We start from the raw sequence: 20,656 nt of genomic DNA, 5'->3' as shown, positions 1-20,656 counted from the left end.
TTTCTCACTCCCCACAAGTTGGTCTATAATACACCCCTATAATTGTAACCTCTCCTTTTCTATTTTTTAATTCTGCCTCCCTTGATGAACCCTCCAATCTATCACACATCAGCACTGCTGTAATATTTTCCCTGACAAGCAATGCCCTTTCCCCTTCCAATTCTATCACACCTACAGCAGCGAAATCCCGGAATATTTAGCTGTCAGTCACATCCCTCCTGCAACCACATCTCACTAATTCCCACCACGTCATACTGCCATGTGTCTATCCACACTTTCAGCTCATCTTACAATACTCCTAGCATTAAAGTAAATGCAGTTCAGAGATTTCCCACATCTTACCTTCTGCTTGTCCCCATCTTTACATCTTTACCATCATCCCTCCTCCATCATAGCATTGATCCTTTTCCTTCTTGATCACCTGCTTTTCCACCCTCAAACTTTGTCTACAAGCCTTCACTATTCAGAGATTACACACTTTGCAGTCCTTCTTTTTAGCTCCCTACCTAACACCCTATATTCATTTTTTAGGACCACTTCACTCTTCATCCCTATGTCATTGGTAACAATATGTACCACATCCTCTGGCTCATTAGCCTCCCCCCTTAGGATGTCTTGGACACGGGAAATTACATCCTGGACCCTGGCACCAGGGAAGCAAACCACCATCTGGTTTTCTTTATCATATCCACAGAATCGCCTGTCTGTCCTCCTGACCATTGAATCCCCTATAACTATTGCCCTCCTTTTCCTTTCCCTATGCTTCTGGACTACAGAGGCTGACCTTGTGCCAGAGGTACAGCCACGGATGCTTTCCCCAGCCTGACTGTCCCCGCTCCCCCCCCCCCATAGTTCTCAAGGAGGAAAACCTATTGTTGAGGGCTACAGGCACAGGGGCCCTCTCTTGTACCTGTCTTCCCTTTCTCTCATCATCTTGCATTCTCAATACTAAATGTTACATTGAACATAAGAAATGGGAGCAGAACTAGGTCATCTGCCCTTTTGATTAATTTCCTCAACTGATTATTCTGCAGATTTTTCTTTTAAGAAAGAATTAACTAAGAAATAGGAAGCTTTTATTTTTACCTTCTATATTCCGATACATTCCTATCCAGAAGTTTGGAGACTTGTCACTCAGGATTTCTGATGTATACAGCAAAAAGTTTCTTTCTGAAATATCATTAATACTCACTAATGAAGCTCCTATAAAATGAAGAATAACATCCAAAATTGAAAATTAACAGCAAGTTAAAAGGAAGGCTGATTAAACTGGACAACGATTCTTTTCAAAAGACTTGCTTCTTGAATGAAAATTGAGGACTAAGATAAACAACACAAAGATAATTTCTGCTGGTGGCAAATCTGTCTCCCTTGCAGCAGGCAAAAAAACTTCATGTAATAGGACACAATGATAATAAATTAAATCTTGAACCTTGAAATCACAAAATAGGTTATTTCTTAAGAACCGTACGTAATAAGGAAAATTTTAAGGTGATTTTTGTGATCAGCAGTCCAAAATCCATAAAAAACACCCAAAAGTGTTCAAGAAGCAAACTTTTTGTTGTTCAGTGAGAATTATTGTAAGAATTATTGTGAGCTGGAGAAGCTGACAGTAAATGTTCACAGATCAATTGAGGAAAGACTTAAAAGCTTTCATATTTAAACCTTGCAGGTAATCTGATGTCTGGAAATCATAAAACGTGCTACAAAAGTTAAGAGTCATAAAAATATTTGAAAAGGTAAACCATATTAATAATAATTAAAATATGGCAGGTGTTAGAAATTGGAAGTGAGGAAGAAAATGCTGGAAATACTTGGCAAATCGAGCAGCACCTGAGCAGAGAAGAAAATATGTCGACGTTTGGAGGAAACTTCTTGGACTAAAGCGTGATCGTTGATGTGAAATTCAAGTTTTTCACTGATACCTCAGCCTGTTAAGTATTTGACTTGAAGCATATTAATTACTCATAAGTAGAGCTTAATAAGGGTAATGGGAATATACAAAATCAACAGGATTACTTAAAGTTTGTTTAAAATTATGCGGATTTCCATTTCCCCTCATCATCTCCTTACAAGGGCAGGTCTTGTTTGACAAACTTGCTGCAGTTCTTTGGGAATATAATGGGTGCAGTAGATAGAGGGGAACAGGTTGATGTTGTATATATTTGGATTTCCAGAAGACATTTGATAAAGTGCCGCACAAGAGACTTATCAATAAGATAAAAATGAATAGAGTTGGGGGAAGTATATTATCATGGATTGAGGAATGGTTAAATGGAAGGACTGTGAGACACAGAGTCTGGCTAAATGGGTGTTTTTCTGATTGGCAGATAGTGTTGAGTGGGGTGGCTCAGGGGTCGGTGCTCGGCCCACAGCTGTTCACCATTTACATTGGTGATTTGGAAGAGGGGACAGAGTGTAATGTGGCCAAGTTTTCAGATGATACTAAATTGAATGGGAAAGCAAATTGTACAGAGAATGTGGAGAAGCTGCAGAAGGATATAATTAAGTTAGGTGAGTTAGGTGAAAGTCTGACAGATGGAGTGCAACGTTAGTAAATGCGAGGATATCCACTTTGAAAAATAGAAGAGCAGATTATTATTTAAATGGCGAAAGACTGCAGCATACTGTAGAGCAGAAGGACTTGGGAGTGCTTGTGCATGAATTGCAAAAAGTTGGGTTGCAGGTTCAACATGTTATTAAGAAAGCAAATGGAATGTTGGCCTTCATCGCTAAAGGAATGATGGAATTCAGGAGCAGGCCGGTCATGCTGCAACTACAAGGCACTGGTGAGGCTGCACCTGGAGTACTGGTGAGGCTGCACCTGTGTGCAGTTCTGGTCTCCAGACTTGAGGAAGGAGATACTGGCCTTGGAAGCAGTCCAGAGAAGGTTCACCAGGTTGATCCCGGAGATGAGGGGATTGACCTACAAGGAGAGACTAAATTGCTTTGGATTAAATTCATTCAAATTCAGAAGAATGAGAGGAGATCTTATAGAAACATATAAAATTATGAAAGGGATAGATAAGATAGAGGTAGAAAACTTGTTTTCACTGGTAGGTGAGACCAGAACTAGGGGACACAGCCTCAAGATTGAGGGGAGTAAATTTAAGACTGAGATGAGGAAAAACTGTTTTTCCCAGAGAGTAGTGAATTTATGGAATTCTCTACCCAGGGAACCAGTTGAGACTACTTCATTAAATGTATTTAAGATTCAGTTAGATAGATTTTTTTACATAAAAAGGGAATTAAGGGATATGGGGAAAAGGTAGTTAGGTGGAGTTGAGTCGATGATCAGATCAGCCATGATCTTATTGAATGGTGGAGCAGGCTCGATGGGCCGGATGGCCTAGTCCTATTCCTTATGTTCTTATTTGTGTATTGCACTCAACTCCAGAATCTGCAGACTTTCTTGTTTAATATTCTATCTGAGCCTATGTGGTTTGAAAAGCAAAACATTTGGTTTGTATTTTGTTCATTGTTAAGTTGTATTGAAATGTCTCTGTCAGTACTTTTTGGGAGGTGTTTGCTCATGAATGAGACAACTTAAAATGGTGTTAATAAGAGATGTCATTGTATTGCATGCTATTGGAAAGAAATACTTCAGTGTGTGTTATAAGAAGAATCAAACATATTTTGACCTCAGCAACACTTAAAAAAAAGGGTGATTGGAAATCTTTATTAGGAAGATTGAAAGACACCTGCAAAAACAATACACCATTTGCAAGATATCTGAAATAAGAGCACAAAACTTTAGAAATAAACAGTGAGTTAGATATATCTGCAGAGCTGATAACAAAGTTAGTGCTTCAGATGAAAAGTTTTGGAGCTGACCTGTCTCCACAAATATTGCATAACCTGCTGAGCATTTCAAAAAATTGCCCAATTTAAGTATTTTAAGGGCTTATGCAACTCTTCATTCTGCACATTAACAGGGAGTCACTGTGACATTTTATATCTATTGGCAGATCAAGCAGTTTTCTGACTTCCCTTGCATCTTTCTGCCAGACATTTTTTCAAATAAAAGGTGTGCTTTCACTCCTAACACAAAAGCAAGTTCTTACCATAACGAATGCAGTCAAGGCTGGCAGTGGGCCAGTGTTTTTTTGTTGCTGTTTCAAAGAAATAGCAGTGGCTATGGAAAGGGATCCAGGAATTGGTTTGCGTTTCTGGACATTTTCCAGGAAGTTGAGGTGGCTCAGTAACCACAGGCTCTGGCAAAATAAACAAATATTAAAATAAATATTCAGCTGACCACATTCTCCTTCTCTTATGTTAATTCTGACACATTTCTGCAGAGAATGTTCTCTGAACACTTTTCCATTTGAAAGGAGAAACTATTTTTTCTGCCAGATTCTTGTACTCATTGGGCAGTCAGGATTGGATTGAAAGAGTGGCACAAGATGAATCACACCCTAGTTTTGTCTCGGACTGTCTCTGAAAAGTGACACATCCCAAAGAAAGAAACTGGGCTAGGCAATGCTCGTTTCTTTGAGGCAAGAGGGAGTTTGCACTCCTGAAGAAAGGAAACGGATTTTGCATGAGATCATTTACCAGTTTCTGGCAGCAATTGTCATGAGGTCCTTCATGATCAATGACTTGAAACCTTTGAAACCATTGCTGTCATTTATTTTTAGAGCTACACCTGCTGGCTGATGAACCTGCACCCCCCAAAATACACCCACGTGACCAATTAACCTACCAATCCCATCCATCTTTGGAATATGGCAGGAAACCCATACAGTGACAGAGAGAATGTACCAACTCCTTTCAGACAGTGGTTGATTTTCACCCAGGTCGCTGGTGAAGTAATAGTGTTGTGCTAACTCCTAAGGCAACTGTTTGGCCCTGTTCCCACTCATGTGTTATAATGTTCTACCACCCACGTGAGGTTAATGAATGGAGGATCCTTCCACCAGCAGTATTGGAGGGTCAAACTCAGTGTACCCACACATTATTCCAGTTTGGCTCATGGAAATATGCCCATATGAAATTAACAAGTCATTGCCAAAAATAAGAGATACAGAGTGAATTTTGTTTCTGACAGAACATGAGCGAAAAGTTAAGAAATAAGTAGAAACATCCGCAAAGAGTTTACCAAGGTCAATGGACTCAGGCTGCTGCCTTATCATAAAGGATTTGTTCTGGAAACTGACAAAGTCATCTCCTCTATTGATACTTGCATAACAACATTTCAGCAAAATAATGTAACATCATTTGAAATTAATTAAAACTAAAGCCCTTTCTGTTTGTAATACAATCAGAATTCCCTTGGCCAGGCACCCTCAGTGGCATTACTGTTGAGAGAAAAACCTCTTATAAGAAAACATTTCCACTTTTAACATTGGGGTTAAAAAGAAAGAGCTTACATTACTGAAATTTAGAAATGTATTGTTTTTGGACTGCAATGTCAGGAAAATCATGGGAAAAATTAACATAATTACTCCCTGTGTGGTCGTTCATAACATATATAACATAACATAACAATTACAGCACGGAAACAGGCCATTAGGCCCCTCTAGTCCACACCGAACCAAACACCCCTTTCTAGTCCCACCTCCCTGCACAATGCCCATAACCCTCCATCTTCTTCTCATCCATATACCTGTCCAACCTTTTCTTAAATAATACAATTGACTCCGCCGCCACTATTTCTCCCGGAAGATCATTCCACATGGCTACCACTCTCTGAGTAAAGAAGTTCCCCCTCATGTTACCTCTAAACCTCTGCCCCTTAATTCTTAACTCATGTCCTCTTGTTTTAATCTTTCCTCCTCTTAACGGAAATAGTCTATCCACATCCATTCTGTCTATCCCTTTCATAATCTTAAATACTTCTATCAAATCCCCTCTCAACCTTCTACGCTCCAAAGAATAAAGACCTAATCTGTCCAATCTCTCCCCATACTCCAGATGCTTAAACCTAGGCAACATTCTGGTAAACCTTCTCTGCACTCTCTCCACTCTGTTTATATCCTTCCTATAATTAGGCGACCAGAACTGCACACAGAACTCCAAATTAGGCCGCACCAACGTCTTATACAATCTCAACATCACCTCCCAACTCCTATATTCCATGCAATGATTGATAAAGGCCAGCATACTAAAAGCCTTCTTCACCACCCTATTCACGTGAGTTTCTACCTTCAGGGAACGATGTACCGTTACTCCTAAATCTTTCTGCTCTTCTGTATTCCTCAATGCTCTCCCATTTACCACGTATGTCCTATTCTGATTCTTCTTACCACAATGAAGCACCTCACACTTATCAGCATTAAATTCCATCTGCCATTTTTCAGCCCACTTTTCTAAGCAGCCCAAATCCCTCTGCAATCCTTGAAAACCTTCTTCATTATCCACTATTCCACCTATCTTAGTATCGTCTGCATATTTACTAATCCAATTCACCACCCCATCATCTAGATCATTAATGTATATAACAAACAACAATGGGCCCAATACAGATCCTTGAGGCACACCACTGGTCACCGGCCTCCAACCTGACAGACAATTATCCACTACCACTCTCTGGCCTCTCCCTTTCAGCCAATGTTCAATCCATTTGACTATCTTAAAATTTATACCTAAAGACTGCACCTTCCTAACTAACCTTCCATGTGGTACCTTATCGAAGGCCTTACTGAAGTCCATATAGACAACATCCACTGCGCTACCCTCATCCACATTCCTAGTCACCTCTTCAAAAAATTCAATCAGATTGGTCAAACATGACCTTCCTCCCACAAATCCATGTTGAGTGCTCCTGATCAGACCCTGTCTATCCAGATGTTTATAAGTACTATCTCTAAGAATTTTCTCCATTAATTTACCTACCACAGACGTCAAACTTACAGGCCGATAGTTGCCAGGCTTCCTCCTTGAACCCTTTTTAAATAACGGAACCACATGCGCAATGCGCCAATCCTCCGGCACTATCCCCATATCTAATGACATTTGGAAAATTACCGCCAGAGCCTCTGCTATTTCCTCCTTCACTTCTCTCAATGTCCTGGGGAAGATCCCGTCTGGTCCCGGAGACTTATCCACCTTTATATTCTTCAAAAGCCTTAAAACTACACCTTTTGTAATCTCTATATTCCCCATATTTACCCAATTTGCTTTTTTTATCCCACATCTCCCAATATTCTTCTCCTTAGTGAATACCGAAGAAAAGAAACTGTTCAATATCTCCCCCATTTCTCTAGGCTCCACACACAGTTTTCCACTCTGATTTTCTAAGGGACCAATTTTGTCTCTAGCTTTCCTCTTACCACTAACATATTTGTAGAACACTTTTGGATTAGTTTTCACCCTGCTTGCCATAGTTTTCTCGTACCTTCTTTTAGCTTTCCTAATTCCTCTCTTAAGATTCCTCTTACATTCAATGTATCTTTCAAACATCTCCTTAACTCCATCCTTCTTATATCTAATGTGCGCCTCCCTTTTTCTTCGAACCAAGTTTCCAATATTCCTTGAAAACCACGGCTCTCTCAAACCTTTTGCCCCTCCTTTTAACCTAACAGGAACATAAAGCCTTTGCACTCTCAAAATCTGATCTTTAAAAGACTTCCATCTCTTTACTACATCCTGCCCATAAAACAAATTGTCCCAATGCACACCCTGCAAGTCCTTTCGCATTTCCTCAAATCTAGCTTTTCCCCAATCAAAAACCTCAATCCTTGGCTCTGATTTCTCTCTTTCCATAATGACATTGAAGCTGATGGCATTATGATCACTGGACCCGAAGTGCTCGCCAACACTAACCTCCGTCACTTGACCCATCCCATTTGCCAACAGTAGATCTAACACTGCTCCTTCTCTGGTCGGCACCTCTACATATTGTTGTAAAAAACTATCTTGCACACATTTCACAAACTCTAACCCATCCAGTCCTTTCACAGAATGTGTTTCCCAATCTATATGTGGAAAATTTAAATCTCCCATAATTACAACCTTGTGCTTATCACAAATATCTACTATCTCCCTACAGATTTGCTCCTCTAGGTCTCGGTCCCCTCCGGGTGGTCTATAATACACCCCTACAAGTGTAACCTCTCCTTTCCTACTCCTCAGTTCCACCCAAATAGCCTCCGTGGATGTGCCCTCTAATCTATCCTTCCTAGGCACCGCTGTAATATTTTCCCTGACAAGCAATGCAACCCCACCTCCTCTTGCCCCTCCGACTCTATCACACCTAAAACAACGAAACCCAGGGATATTCAGCTGCCAATCACATCCCTCCTGCAACCATGTCTCACTAATCGCTACCACATCATACTTCCAAGTATCAATCCACACCTTCAGCTCATCCACCTTTTTTACAATACTCCTGGCATTAAAATATATGAATTTCAGGGATTTCCCAATTTTTAATCCCTGTTTTCCCTCATCTTTAAGAACAACATTATTTACTTTTCCTGCCGATTGCCCTTCATCTTCTTCCAGAGCATTTCCCTTCTCTATCACCTGCCCATCCATATTCACACTGAGTACCTTTTTAGACTGCAAGTACCTGAGTGCAACAGTCCCAGGGCTTGGACGTGGAGTAGAGTGGATAACCATCAACAAATAAAAGGCCTACAGGAATTCCTAGGGATGGTGAACTTCTATCATTGTTTCCTCCCAGGAGTGGCTACCCTCATGCAACCCCTATTCAACCTCATCAAACTCAGCGACAAGGTGCTCCAGTGGACACACAAAACCATTGAAGTTTTCCAGGCAACTAAAGCGGCACTAGCAAAGGTCACATCTTTGACCTATCCAGATTCTTCCTCCCCACTGGCACTACTTGAAAAGTAGGTCGATGAACAGTGGCGCCCCCCCAGCTTTCTTCAGCAAACATCTCCGAGCACCAGAACTCAAGTATAGCACGTTCGACTGTGAGCTGTTGGTCCTGTACCTGGCAATAAGACACTTCTGGTACATATTAGAAGGAAGGGTCTTCATCGCCTACACAGACCACAAACCACTCACCTATGCACTCAGCAAGGTCTTGGACCTGTGGTTGACAAGGCAACAATGACACCTCTCCTACATTTCAGAGTATACAAGATACATTCGCCATGTCGCAAGCAAATCCAACATGGTGGTTGATGCACTGTCCAGACCGGCCATCGCCGCTACCTCAGGAGGATTCAATGTTGCTCAGCTCATCCAAAGACCAGACAGAGGATGCAGACGTCCAGTCCTACCAGACTGCCATCACCAGCCCGAAGATTAGTGATTTCTGTCCTTCACCGGGGACCCTAACTTTACTGTGCGACATGTTCATAGGCTTCCCCAGACCCATCCTACCCGCTACCTGGTGACGGTGGGTGTCCGATCAAATTCACGGCCTGTCACATCGTTCCATAAGGTCTACGGTCCACCTGCTATCTGACATGTTTTTGTGGCACGGCCTCCACTGTGATGTATCCCTGTGGGCTAAGACTTGGTCTTAGTTCCTGAAGGGAACTCAGCCAGTGCCCTAGCATTCATAGGAGGTAAAGATATATTGCTGATGTTTCAGGGCTGAGCCCTTCTTCAAGGTATGATATCTTTATCCTATGGACACTGCGAGTCCGGCTGAGTTCCCTTCAGGAACTCTTTAGTTTTATCTTATGTTTCTAACCCTTTCTAGAAGTAACTCCATCATGTAATGCATGATTACTATAGATAGATGAATAGATAGAACTAAAATAATTGTTCTTATCATAGAGGGATTGAGTTCAAGAGTCGAGAGGTCCAGTTGCAGCTCTATAAATCTCTGGTGAGACCACACTAAGAGTACTGTGTTCAGTTCTGGTCTCTTCATTACAGGAAGGATGTGGAAGCTGTGAGGGGGAGGGGGGGGTAACACAGAGGAGATTTAACAGGATATGGATTGGAAAATGTCTTAAGAGACAAGGATAGCAGAGCCGGGACTTTTTTCTTTGGAACATGGAAGGATGAGAGGAGACTCGATAGAGGTCTACAAGATTATGAGAGGCATAGATAAGGTGGATGGCCAGCACCTGTTTCCCAGGGCAGGAGTGGAAAATAAATGGAGGGAAGTTTAGGAGAGACATCAGGAGTAAGTTTTTACACAGAGTGTGGGTGCCTGGAATGCCTTGCCAGGAATGGTGATGGAGGCTGAAACATCAGAGACATTTAAAAGATTCTGAGACAGGCACATAGATAGCAGAAAAATGGAGGGTTAGGGGGTAGGGAGGGTTTAGTATTTTTTTAAGGAATATATGGCTCAACACAACATCGAGGGCCGAAGTTCCTGTACCATGCTGTAGAGTTCTTTGTGATGCAACTTCAATTTATCTTGTTGGTTTACCCCTATGTCTGTGTGAGATCAACTACTTTATTACATGATAGATGAGGGAGTTATGTTCAATCATTGCTAAAAGAAAAGTTCCATGTTGATATCTTATTGATCCAGGGTCTATACTTTGGGATGTTTCAGATTCTTCATCTTATCTTTCACATGAATGTGAAAGATGTGAAGGATGTTGAGCAGAGGAAAAGTTAGTGACAGAGGTCCATGAACACTGAAAGAGTGCTGAACTGGATGGTTGAAGCCTGCTGTGGCATTAATTTCAGAGCCTAACAACACCTCTGCTTCCTTCAGATATGTAATTTGCTCACATTTTCATTACTGTACTTCTAACTGGTCTCTGATAAGATTAGCAAACTCTCCCCAAGAGCCTGCTGACCCCACTTAATGGCTCAAACTCATCACTACTCCTTGATCATGCCCTGAATCCTTCAAATCATGGCCTAAACCTTTCTTGGTCTCCCACACTACAATCCTCCCCAGTACCACTGTTGCCCCCTTACTCCGCACCCCATGCACACCAAATCTTTGATCCTCTGCCCTAATAATGTACACCATTGCAATCCCCTCTCCACCCCGACTATTGGGCTCTTCATTCCCAAGAACAACTCACAATGAGGTATCTCAAACAACCTTCAAAGATTGGCTGACTGCTTTGATGAATACGTACTTTCTGTTTGTGGGTCAAAGCTTGACTTTCCTGAAGCCAACCATTTTAACCACTTCTACAGTGACACTCCTGTCTTTGGCCTTAATCTTTATCAGGGTGAGGCGAAGCATAAACTTAAGGAATAAATATTATATTCCTCCCGCGCAGCATTAAACCTGATGAGATGAATATTGATTTTTCTTTTAGGTAAACCCTACACCCATCGAATTCCACTGTTTCCATCTCTACTCAATCTTTACTTATTTTTTTCCTCTCCAACTTTTCTTTCTCTATCCCATTCCTGCAGGGAACTCTGCTGTCGGAGAGCAGCAGCATTATTAAGGATCCACATCACCCAGCGTACCCTCTGTTCTCACGGCTGCCATCAGGAAAGAGGTCTAGGCTCCACAAAACTTGCACCACCAGGTTCAGGAACAGCTGCTACCCCTCCACCATCAGACTCCTCAACCACAAACTCAATAAGAGACTCATTAAAGGACTCTTACTTTTGAAATTTATTTTGTTTTGTTCTCTCTGTACTGCACAGTTCATTTACATTTCTTTATTTGTTTGCATGTGTACGTGAGTACAGTTTTTTTTGCACAACCAATAAGTGGTAATTTTGCCTCGCCCGCAGGAAAAAGGATCTCAGGGTCGTCATATATATACTCTGACAATAAATCGGAATTTTGAACTTTACCTGTCTCTCTACCTTCCACACCTTCTGTCCCATACTCTTATCACCTTTGGTCATTTTCCTCAGCTTATTTCCCCTTGAGATATGGAATTTCACCAATTCTACCTTCGTCTCAATAAATAGATTTAACTCAAGACGTTGACTGACTCTTTCTACCCATGACTGATCTCTGACCTGTTGAGTTCTTCCAGCAATTCATTGTTTGATCAAGATTCCAGCTCTTGCAGCTTTTGTGTTTCTCAAAGTCTTCTTTTCACATTCAAATAGAAAGTCTGCTCTACATCTGTGATAGTACAGATCTATCACCAATGTACATAGTGTATATAGTTACTGTATCTAGACTGTGCTTACAGCGATTGGCTGAGAGCTAAGCCACACCTATTGTCTGGGCCTTAAAGGGTTGTGTCCCTAGCCAGGTCGGATCATTCCGGACTGGTCGGCCACCTGTGAAGAGCTCCGGTCTTTTGCTAATAAAAGCCTTGGTTTGGATCAACAAGTCTTTGGTTCTTTCGACGAGCTCTACAATTTTATTAGCAAAAGAATTTTTTTTGAAAGAGATGGAGCGTTTAACTCGGCCAGAAAAATTTGATATCGACCCACAGTCAGCTACAGCCTTCAAAGCCTTTAACTTCTGGCTGCTGAACTTTGAAAACTTCCTGAGATTCATTCAGGTAGAGGAGGATAACCAGCGTCTAACAGCATTGCTGTCTATGGTGTCCTTGAGAGTCTACAAGAACATCCAGGATGAGACCACTTACACCGCAGCCATAAAGGTACTGAAAGGACTGTATGATCAACCGGTGAACAGAGTTCATGCCCGGCTCGTGCTTGCATCGAGGAAGCAACAGCCCGGTGAGTCCAGCAGGGCATATTTACAAGTATTAAAGGCATTGGGCAAGGACTGTAACTATGTGGACAAAACTGCTGCCGAGATCACAAATGATCTCGTCCAGGATGCCTATGTGGCCGGGCTCAGATCGAATGAAGTGAGGCTGCGCTTGCTCGAACAAGGGGTAGAAAAACTAGAGGACGTGGCCCGGATTGCAATCACAATAGAGGATGCAGCCTTAAAGTCCACTGAGCTCTCTAGGGACTGGACCCCTCGTTCTGATGTGAGTAGAGTGCCCTTCTACCCTACCACCCCCCAAGATACTGACGGCCTGTCGGCTGCTGCTACACTGCCCCGTGCGAACCCAAAATGTTATTTCTGCGGGAGGGACAAGCACAGCAGGTCCCAGTGCCCAGCAAGAAAAGCCAGGTGCCAGAAGTGCCTTAAAAACGGCCACTTTGCTGCAGTCTGTAGGTCTAAAATGGCTGCCAGCAAACACAGTGCCTCGTGTGAAGCCCAATCGCCGCTATCCCATTCAAACTCTTCTTCCCCAGAGCTCTCGTCCAATGAGAGTGAGGGCTCCCCTGCACAGCAACACCTGACGTCACGGAGACGCCGAACCCGGAAGGGGCAACCCACCCTCGCAACCATGGTGTTGGCCTGCCTCTCGCCCCCATGCGGAACACTCGACGCTACCGCCGCTGCTGCCGCCGCCACAGCCACCCCCGGGGCCGATGCTACCGCCGCTGCTGCCGCCGCCACAGCCACCCCCGGGGCCGACGCTACCGCCGCTGCTGCCGCCGCCACAGCCACCCCCGGGGCCGACGCTACCGCCGCTGCTGCCGCCGCCACAGCCACCCCCGGGGCCGACGCTACCGCCGCTGCTGCCGCCGCCACAGCCACCCCCGGGGCTGACGCTACCGCCGCTGCTACCGCCGCCACAGCCACCCTCGCGGCCAAGTCTTTGGTTCTTTCGACGAGCTCTACAACATCACAAAACTCCTTGGGTTTTGGGGGTTACTGACAATACTTATGCATCCAGTAGCCCTCATGCAGTAGTCCTACAGCCTTCCATTCGCTGCAGTTTTATGTCTGCATTTCCCTGCCACGTAATTTCCCAGTTATTCAATTGTGCTCCTCTTCTATTGCCTGTCTTTATTTACTCTGATCACCACCACTAAAGTTAATGAATATTTTCACTCCTCTTTCTAAGTGCCATATCACCCCCATCTTCACCTTGTTAAAAAACATTCCCTTGACCGATCTCAATGAAGGGTGTCATCCCAAAATCCCAACTCTCCATTTCCCTCCACAGATGCTGCCTGACCACTGGGTTGAGTTCCTCCAGTAACTCGATTTTCTTACTTCCTTCATTGTCTTTTATGGCAACACATTCTTTCAATAGCAAGTGACCCGTTTAACCCTCATGTCATTGGTTCTCCTTGCCTTCTGCTAAATGTACAGAGTTTCAATATTAAATCAGTAAAATCATAGCACACCACAGCATAGAAACAGCCCATCTAGTCCATGCCAAACTATTTATGCACTTAGTCCTATCAACCTACACATGTCCATAACCCCTCCATACCTCTCACACCCATCTACCTCTCCAATCTTCTCTAAACAATTGTAGTTGAACGGACATCCACTGGCAGCTCATTCCACATTCTCACCACTCCCTGAATGAAATTCCCCCTAATGTTCCCCTTAAAAAGTTCACCATTCACCTTAAATCCATATCCTCTCATTTTTGTCTCCCTCAACCTTAGTGGAAAACACTTGCTTGCATTTACCTTTTCTGTGCCCCTCATAATTTTGTATTCCTCAGTCAAATCTCACCTCATTCTCCAACGCTCCAGGGAATAAAGTCCTAACCCATTAAAGTTTTCTATATATCTCAACTATAATTTCACATATATCTTTTCTGACAGCTTAATCCAATCATTCTACATGGTTTATGTAGAATAATTTACCCTCGAATCTCCATCCTTCCTGCTGCTGTTTTATAGTTTCAAATGAAGTAACAGCTAATCCTGTAATGAATTTGGAACTACTTACAAATTATGAAATTTAGAGGAACAAAATCTGTACTTCAATGTTTAAAATCAAATGCTATCTACATACAACAGAAGTATCCCTCAATTTACCAGTCTTCAGTTTTGAATAAATTCATCAAGATATACTGCAGGGAAAGAGTCTCCTGTATCCCAACTCGTCCATGCTGGCCAGGATGCCTATTTCAGCTCATCCTATTTGCCTACCTTTGGCCTCTTTTGGTCCATACCTTTCCTATTTCTACTCCTTTAAAGATTTTTTTATATACTTTGTAATTGTATGACCACTTCCTCTGGCAGCTTATCACAATACATCTTGGAGACGGGTCTTTAAGCCCAACTTGCCCATGTCAACCAAGTGGCCTATCTGAGTTGTTCCCATTTTACTTCATTTTGTCCAAATCCCTCTAACACTTTCCTATTAATGTACCTGTCCAAATGTCTTTAAATATTATATTTGCACCCACCTCCACCATCCTCTCTGGTAGTTGATTCCGTATAGTCCCACCATCTGTGTAAAAAATCTGCCCTCAGATCCCTTGTAAATCTTTCCCCATCCTCGCATTAAACCCATGGTCTCTTAAACTAGCCTATCCTGGGAAAAGACTGTGACTATTCACCCAATCTAGACCATGATTCTGTACTACTCTATAAAGTTCTCCACTCTGTCACACCATGAAAAAGGTCCTGGACGAGATATTATTTATTCTAAGCCTCGCCCTATGAATCAAACCTTCCTGTGATAGTACCATCCTCGTGAATCTTTTTTGCACTCTTTCCAGTCCGAGAATATCTTTCTAAAAGCATGGCAACCAGAACAATATACAGTGTTCCAAACTAAAGACCCAGGGTGATGACCCACATTCTGTGCACAAAACCCTTAGATATAAAGCAATTAACTTTAATGTAACTGTTCTCACTCATGAATCTCTCTCTGCAATCTAAGGCCTGTGGAGCTGTGCCATAAAACCCACTATCAACTCGATATAGTGTTGCTTACATAGATTGTCGCCTCAAGGACCTACTGAAATAAGGCAGAGGTTATTGACACAATTGAGGTCGACATGATTCGCTACAGAAAATGGATCGTTTTTGGCTGTAGCAGGATGTTATCCCTGGAAATGCATTATGTGCTACAAAGCGCAGAGACATTATAATGGAGAAAAAATGAAAAGAGTGAACCATGTGGTTAGAAGATCGGAATCAATGTTGTGTCCCTGAGTTTGTAAAATTAGAGACAAATTTGAAAGAATGGATTTTCTGAAAGTGTTCGAGAATAACCTTGGCAGGTTTCAACTTGCAGGGAAGGTAGCAAGTGGAGAGTGTGGTGCAGGTATTTTCCAAATGAAGCATAGTGAATCAGAGGAAAATGACTGATCCAAACAGATGTTTAACATGGGTGATAGAAGATCCACACACATCTGGAGGGTTGGGAAAACTGATCCAGTATTCAAGTAGTGAAAAGTCACCTTCCTCGTCTCCTTCGAGGCAAGGAACATCATAAAGCACAAGTTTCGCTGAGTTTAATACTCAGCAAACTCGAGGACATTAAGATCATCAAAGGGTCTCCTTCCAGTGGCCAGGCCATTTGATTTAAAATTATCCAATGAGAGCAATGGTGTTAGAACTATGGAATCATAGAACATTAAAGCACAGGAAACTGGTCCTTCAGCCCTTATAATGTGTGTCCCACTGATTTGAACCGAGTCCATACCCTTCCCATCTATGTACCTGTCCAATTTTTTCTTAAATGTGAAAATTGAGCCCACTTCAGGTGGCAGCTCATTCCAACTCCCACTGCTCTCTGTGTGAAGACGTTACCCCTAATGTTCTTCTTAACTTTTCTCCTTTCACCCTTAACCCATGCCCCCCAGTTTGTATCTTACCTACACTTAGTAGAAAAAAGCCTATTTGCATTTACTCTATCTACACCTCTCATAATTTTGAATACTTCTAACAAATCTCCCTCATTCTTCTACACTCCAGAGAAAAAAGTCTGAATGTTAAGGGTTATATTATATTTTATATCACAGGTACATGATCCTTTATCCAGAACCCTTGGGGGAGAGTGTATTCTGAATTTCAGATTTTTCCAGATTTCGAAAAACCCACCCAAATTGTGCTACCATATCCACCCCCAACCCCTTCCAGTAGCCCAGCCGTCTCCCCCGGCCGCCGGTCCCTCAGCCGCCCGGCTGTCTCCCCCAGCCGCTGGTCCCTCGACCGCTGGTCCCTCGGCCACCCGGATGTCTCCCCCGACTGCTGGTCCCTCGGCCGCCCAGACGTCTCCCCCGACTGTCTCCCAAGACCAACCGACTGCCTACCCCGGCTGCCTCCCCCAACCGCCCAGCCACCTCTCCCGATCGCCCAGCAGTCTCCCCCAACCGCCAGTCCCCACTTGCCAGATTTTGGAGCTTTCCGGATTTTAGATGTCTGGATAGAGGATCGTGTACCTGTATATATAAATATGTCTTTAAAAGAGATAGATTGTGGGAGGGGGGGGGGGTGGTTAGTATAGGTCACTTCACAAACAGATACTTACACTTCATATCTCATTTGAAACACAAGAGACTTTATGTCCTCAGTGACTCTACAGAAACTTGGAAGAATGCCTATGGAGATTTCACAAGTAGCTGTTAATTGGACTGATGTTGTGGAGTAAATGGATTATTGTCTTTAAAGATATCCAGGCTCATAAACTAATTCCGGTGCCAGCAATCGCTCTGGTTGCAGTTTGCTGTTCTAAGAGGGATCATGTGGTTTTGCAAACAGAGATAGAAAAAACATGTGATTCTTTGAGAAAGAGAGAGAGAGAGAGAGAGAGAGAACTGTGTTCTGCAGTGGCTTTTAAGGCTGCAACATGGCAAGCTGGCATGCTTGTTGAAAACCCCATTTTGAAGACATGTTGTGAGTTCTGAATTCAGCCTGTTCAAAACCCTTGTAGTTCTTACAAGAGGACACAGCTGGCTAGACCGTTTCTCCTGAAATAAGGGAAACAAGAGGAACTCTGTGCTGACCCAGAAGAAGAGGTTATCATTTGGAAAAGCTATGATGGGATAAGTTTCTTTGGCAAAACATTGAAGTGACTGATCAGAGAGAATCCGTTTGTGTGTGTCCAACGAGCAACAAATATCTCTCTCTAACCAACAAGAACCTTCCTGAGTGGTAACCATTTACCTTTAAGCACCTGGTGAAAATTCATAAATGTTAAATTCTATGCATAGTATAAGAATTGCCTGATACCAGTGAACTTAGAGAACTTGTGAGAAGCGAATGACTGGATTATTAAAGCATAGAACTTTCCTGAACATATACATATTACATACACTTGCGCTTAGAATTAAAAGGGGGTTAACTTAGGTTAATAGTAATAAGTTAAAGTTTGATCTTGTTTTTATGTTTAAAGAAAATTAAAAGCAACTTTTGTTTAAGTAACCATTTGTCTTGATGAATTTCTGTTGCTGCTCGGTTTTAGGTTCCTCTGGGCTCGTAACATTTTCCTGTAACTCAATTCCTGAAGTCCCAGGAACATCCTAGCAAATGTTTCTATGATTATGTATTTTTTTTCCGATCACCTTCCATCAAATCATATTGTGACATGAAATCCTGGATAACAGGGCATTCTTCATTGCTGACAATACACCAGGATTTTTTTTTTTTTTTTTTTTTTTAATTTTTTATTTTTCACACCATAAATCACAATAGCCATGATATACACTTTTTCTTTTCCACACATTTACAGTGACTTTTTCTCCCTCCCCCCTCCCTCCTCCCAAGCCACCCCCCCCATCCCCCCCCCTCTCATCCATATTAGTTATACAATCTAGGTTGCATTAATTCAGTTAGACAATGTTGTCATTCAACAAAAATACACCAGAAATTCTACTGAGTCCATTCTTTTCTTTTCTTCTCCTTCCATCAACTTAGGTAATGTTTGTTCCCGGTAGGTTTTCGCTATTGTATTTAATGTAAGGCTCCCATACTTGTTCGAATATTTCAATATTATTTCTTAAACTATATGTTATTTTTTCTAATGGAATACATTTATTCATTTCTATATACCATTGTTGTATTTTCAAATTATCTTCCAATTTCCAGGTTGACATAATACATTTTTTTGCTACAGCTAGGGCTATCTTAACAAATCTTTTTTGTGCATCCTCCAAGTCAATTCCAAATTCTTTATTTTTTATGTTACTTAGGAGAAAGATCTCTGGATTCTTTGGTATATTGTTTTCTGTTATTTTATTTAATATCTGATTGAGATCATCCCAAAATTTTTCTACTCTCTCACATGTCCAGATTGCATGAATTGTTGTTCCCCTTTCTTTTTTACATCGAAAACATCTATCAGATACTGTTGGGTCCCATTTATTTAACTTTTGCGGTGTAATGTATAGTCTGTGTAACCAATTATATTGTATCATACGCAGCCTCGTATTTATTGTATTTCTCATCGTTCCAGAGCATAACTTCTCCCATGTTTCCTTTTTTATCTTTATATTTAAATCTTGTTCCCATTTTTGTTTAGTTTTACCATTTGTTTCCTCATTTTCCTTTTCTTGCAGTTTAATATACATATTTTTTATAAATCTTTTGATTAACATTGTATCTGTAATCACATATTCAAGGTTACTTCCCTCTGGTAAACTCAAGTTGCTTCCTAATTTATCTTTCAAGTAGGATCTCAGTTGGTAATATGCCAGCGCTGTATCTCCCGTTATATTGTACTTATCTCTCATTTGTTCAAAGGATAAGAATCTACTTCCTGTAAAACAATTTTCTATTCTTTTAATCCCTTTTTTTTCCCATTTTCTAAAGGCAAGGTTGTCTATTGTAAAAGGGAGTAGCTTATTTTGCGTCAATATTAGTTTTGGTATTTGGTAATTTATTTTATTTCTTTCTACATGAATCTTCTTCCATATATTGAGGAGATGGTGTAATACTGGAGAAGTTCTATGTTGTACCAATTTTTCGTCCCATTTATATAATATGTGTTCAGGTATCTTTTCCCCTATTTTATCTAATTCTAGTCTCGTCCAGTCTGGTTTTTCCCTTGTTTGATAAAAATCTGATAGGTACCTTAATTGTGCGGCTCTATAATAATTTTTGAAGTTTGGCAATTGTAAGCCTCCTTGTTTATACCATTCTGTTAATTTGTCTAGTGCTATCCTCGGTTTCCCCCCTCTCCATAAAAATCTCCTTATTATTTTCTTTAACTCTTTGAAGAATTTTTCTGTCAGTTGTATTGGCAATGCCTGAAATAAGTATAGTATCCTTGGAAAAATGTTCATTTTAATACAGTTTATCCTTCCTATCAGTGTTAGTGGTAGCTCTTTCCAATGCTCTAAATCGTCCTGTAATTTTTTCATTAGTGGATTGTAATTGAGTTTATATAATTGGCCTAGATTTTTGTTTATTTGCACACCTAGGTATCTTATTGCCTGCGTTTGCCATCTGAATGGGGATTCCTCCTTAAATTTTGAGAAATCCGCATTATTCATAGGCATTGCTTCACTTTTATTTACGTTTATCTTGTATCCCGACACTTCTCCGTATTCCTTCTAATTTCTTTTATTGATAGTTCTGGTTCTGTTAAGTACACTATCACATCATCCGCAAACAGACTGATTTTATATTCCCTGTCTTTTATTTTTATTCCTTTTATATTATTATCTCTTCTTATCGATTCTGCTAGTGGTTCTATAGCTAGCGCAAACAATAATGATGATAGTGGGCATCCCTGCCGCGTTGACCTGCTTAAGTTAAATTGCTTTGATACATGTCCATTTACTGTCACTTTCGCTAATGGTCCCTTATATAATGCTTTAATCCAATTAATATACTTCTCCGGTAAACTGAATTTTTGCAATACTTTGAACAAGTAATTCCATTCTACTCTGTCGAAGGCCTTCTCTGCGTCTAAAGCAACTGCTACTGCCGGTGCTTTATTTCCTTCTACTGCATGAATTAAGTTAATAAATTTACAAATATTGTCTGTTGTGCGTCTTTTTTTGATAAATCCAGTTTGGTCTAAATTTACCATTTTCGGTACCTGTTCTGCTAATCTGTTCGCTAATAGTTTAGCTATTATCTTATAATCTGTGTTTAGCAGAGATATTGG

The 20,656-nt window shown here is 41.4% G+C and overlaps 1 protein-coding gene across 1 annotated transcript in view; it reads right to left on the bottom strand.

Moving 5' to 3' along the window:
• mrc1a (mannose receptor, C type 1a) overlaps window positions 1–20,656 on the bottom strand; it is a 186,345-nt gene that overhangs the window by 17,687 nt on the left and 148,002 nt on the right. Inside the window, exons 26-27 of the mRNA XM_069914658.1 lie at window positions 4,065–4,214; window positions 1,087–1,203 (exon numbers count right to left, since the gene is read on the bottom strand). Coding sequence (XP_069770759.1) covers window positions 1,087–1,203; window positions 4,065–4,214 — 267 coding nt within the window. The remainder of the gene's footprint in view (window positions 1–1,086; window positions 1,204–4,064; window positions 4,215–20,656) is intronic.

Source organism: Narcine bancroftii, chromosome 1 (genome assembly GCF_036971445.1).
Source record: "Narcine bancroftii isolate sNarBan1 chromosome 1, sNarBan1.hap1, whole genome shotgun sequence".
Taxonomy (NCBI): domain Eukaryota; kingdom Metazoa; phylum Chordata; class Chondrichthyes; order Torpediniformes; family Narcinidae; genus Narcine; species Narcine bancroftii.
The sequence above is the reverse complement of the archived record's forward strand: the minus strand, read 5'-3'. Positions and strand labels throughout refer to the sequence as shown.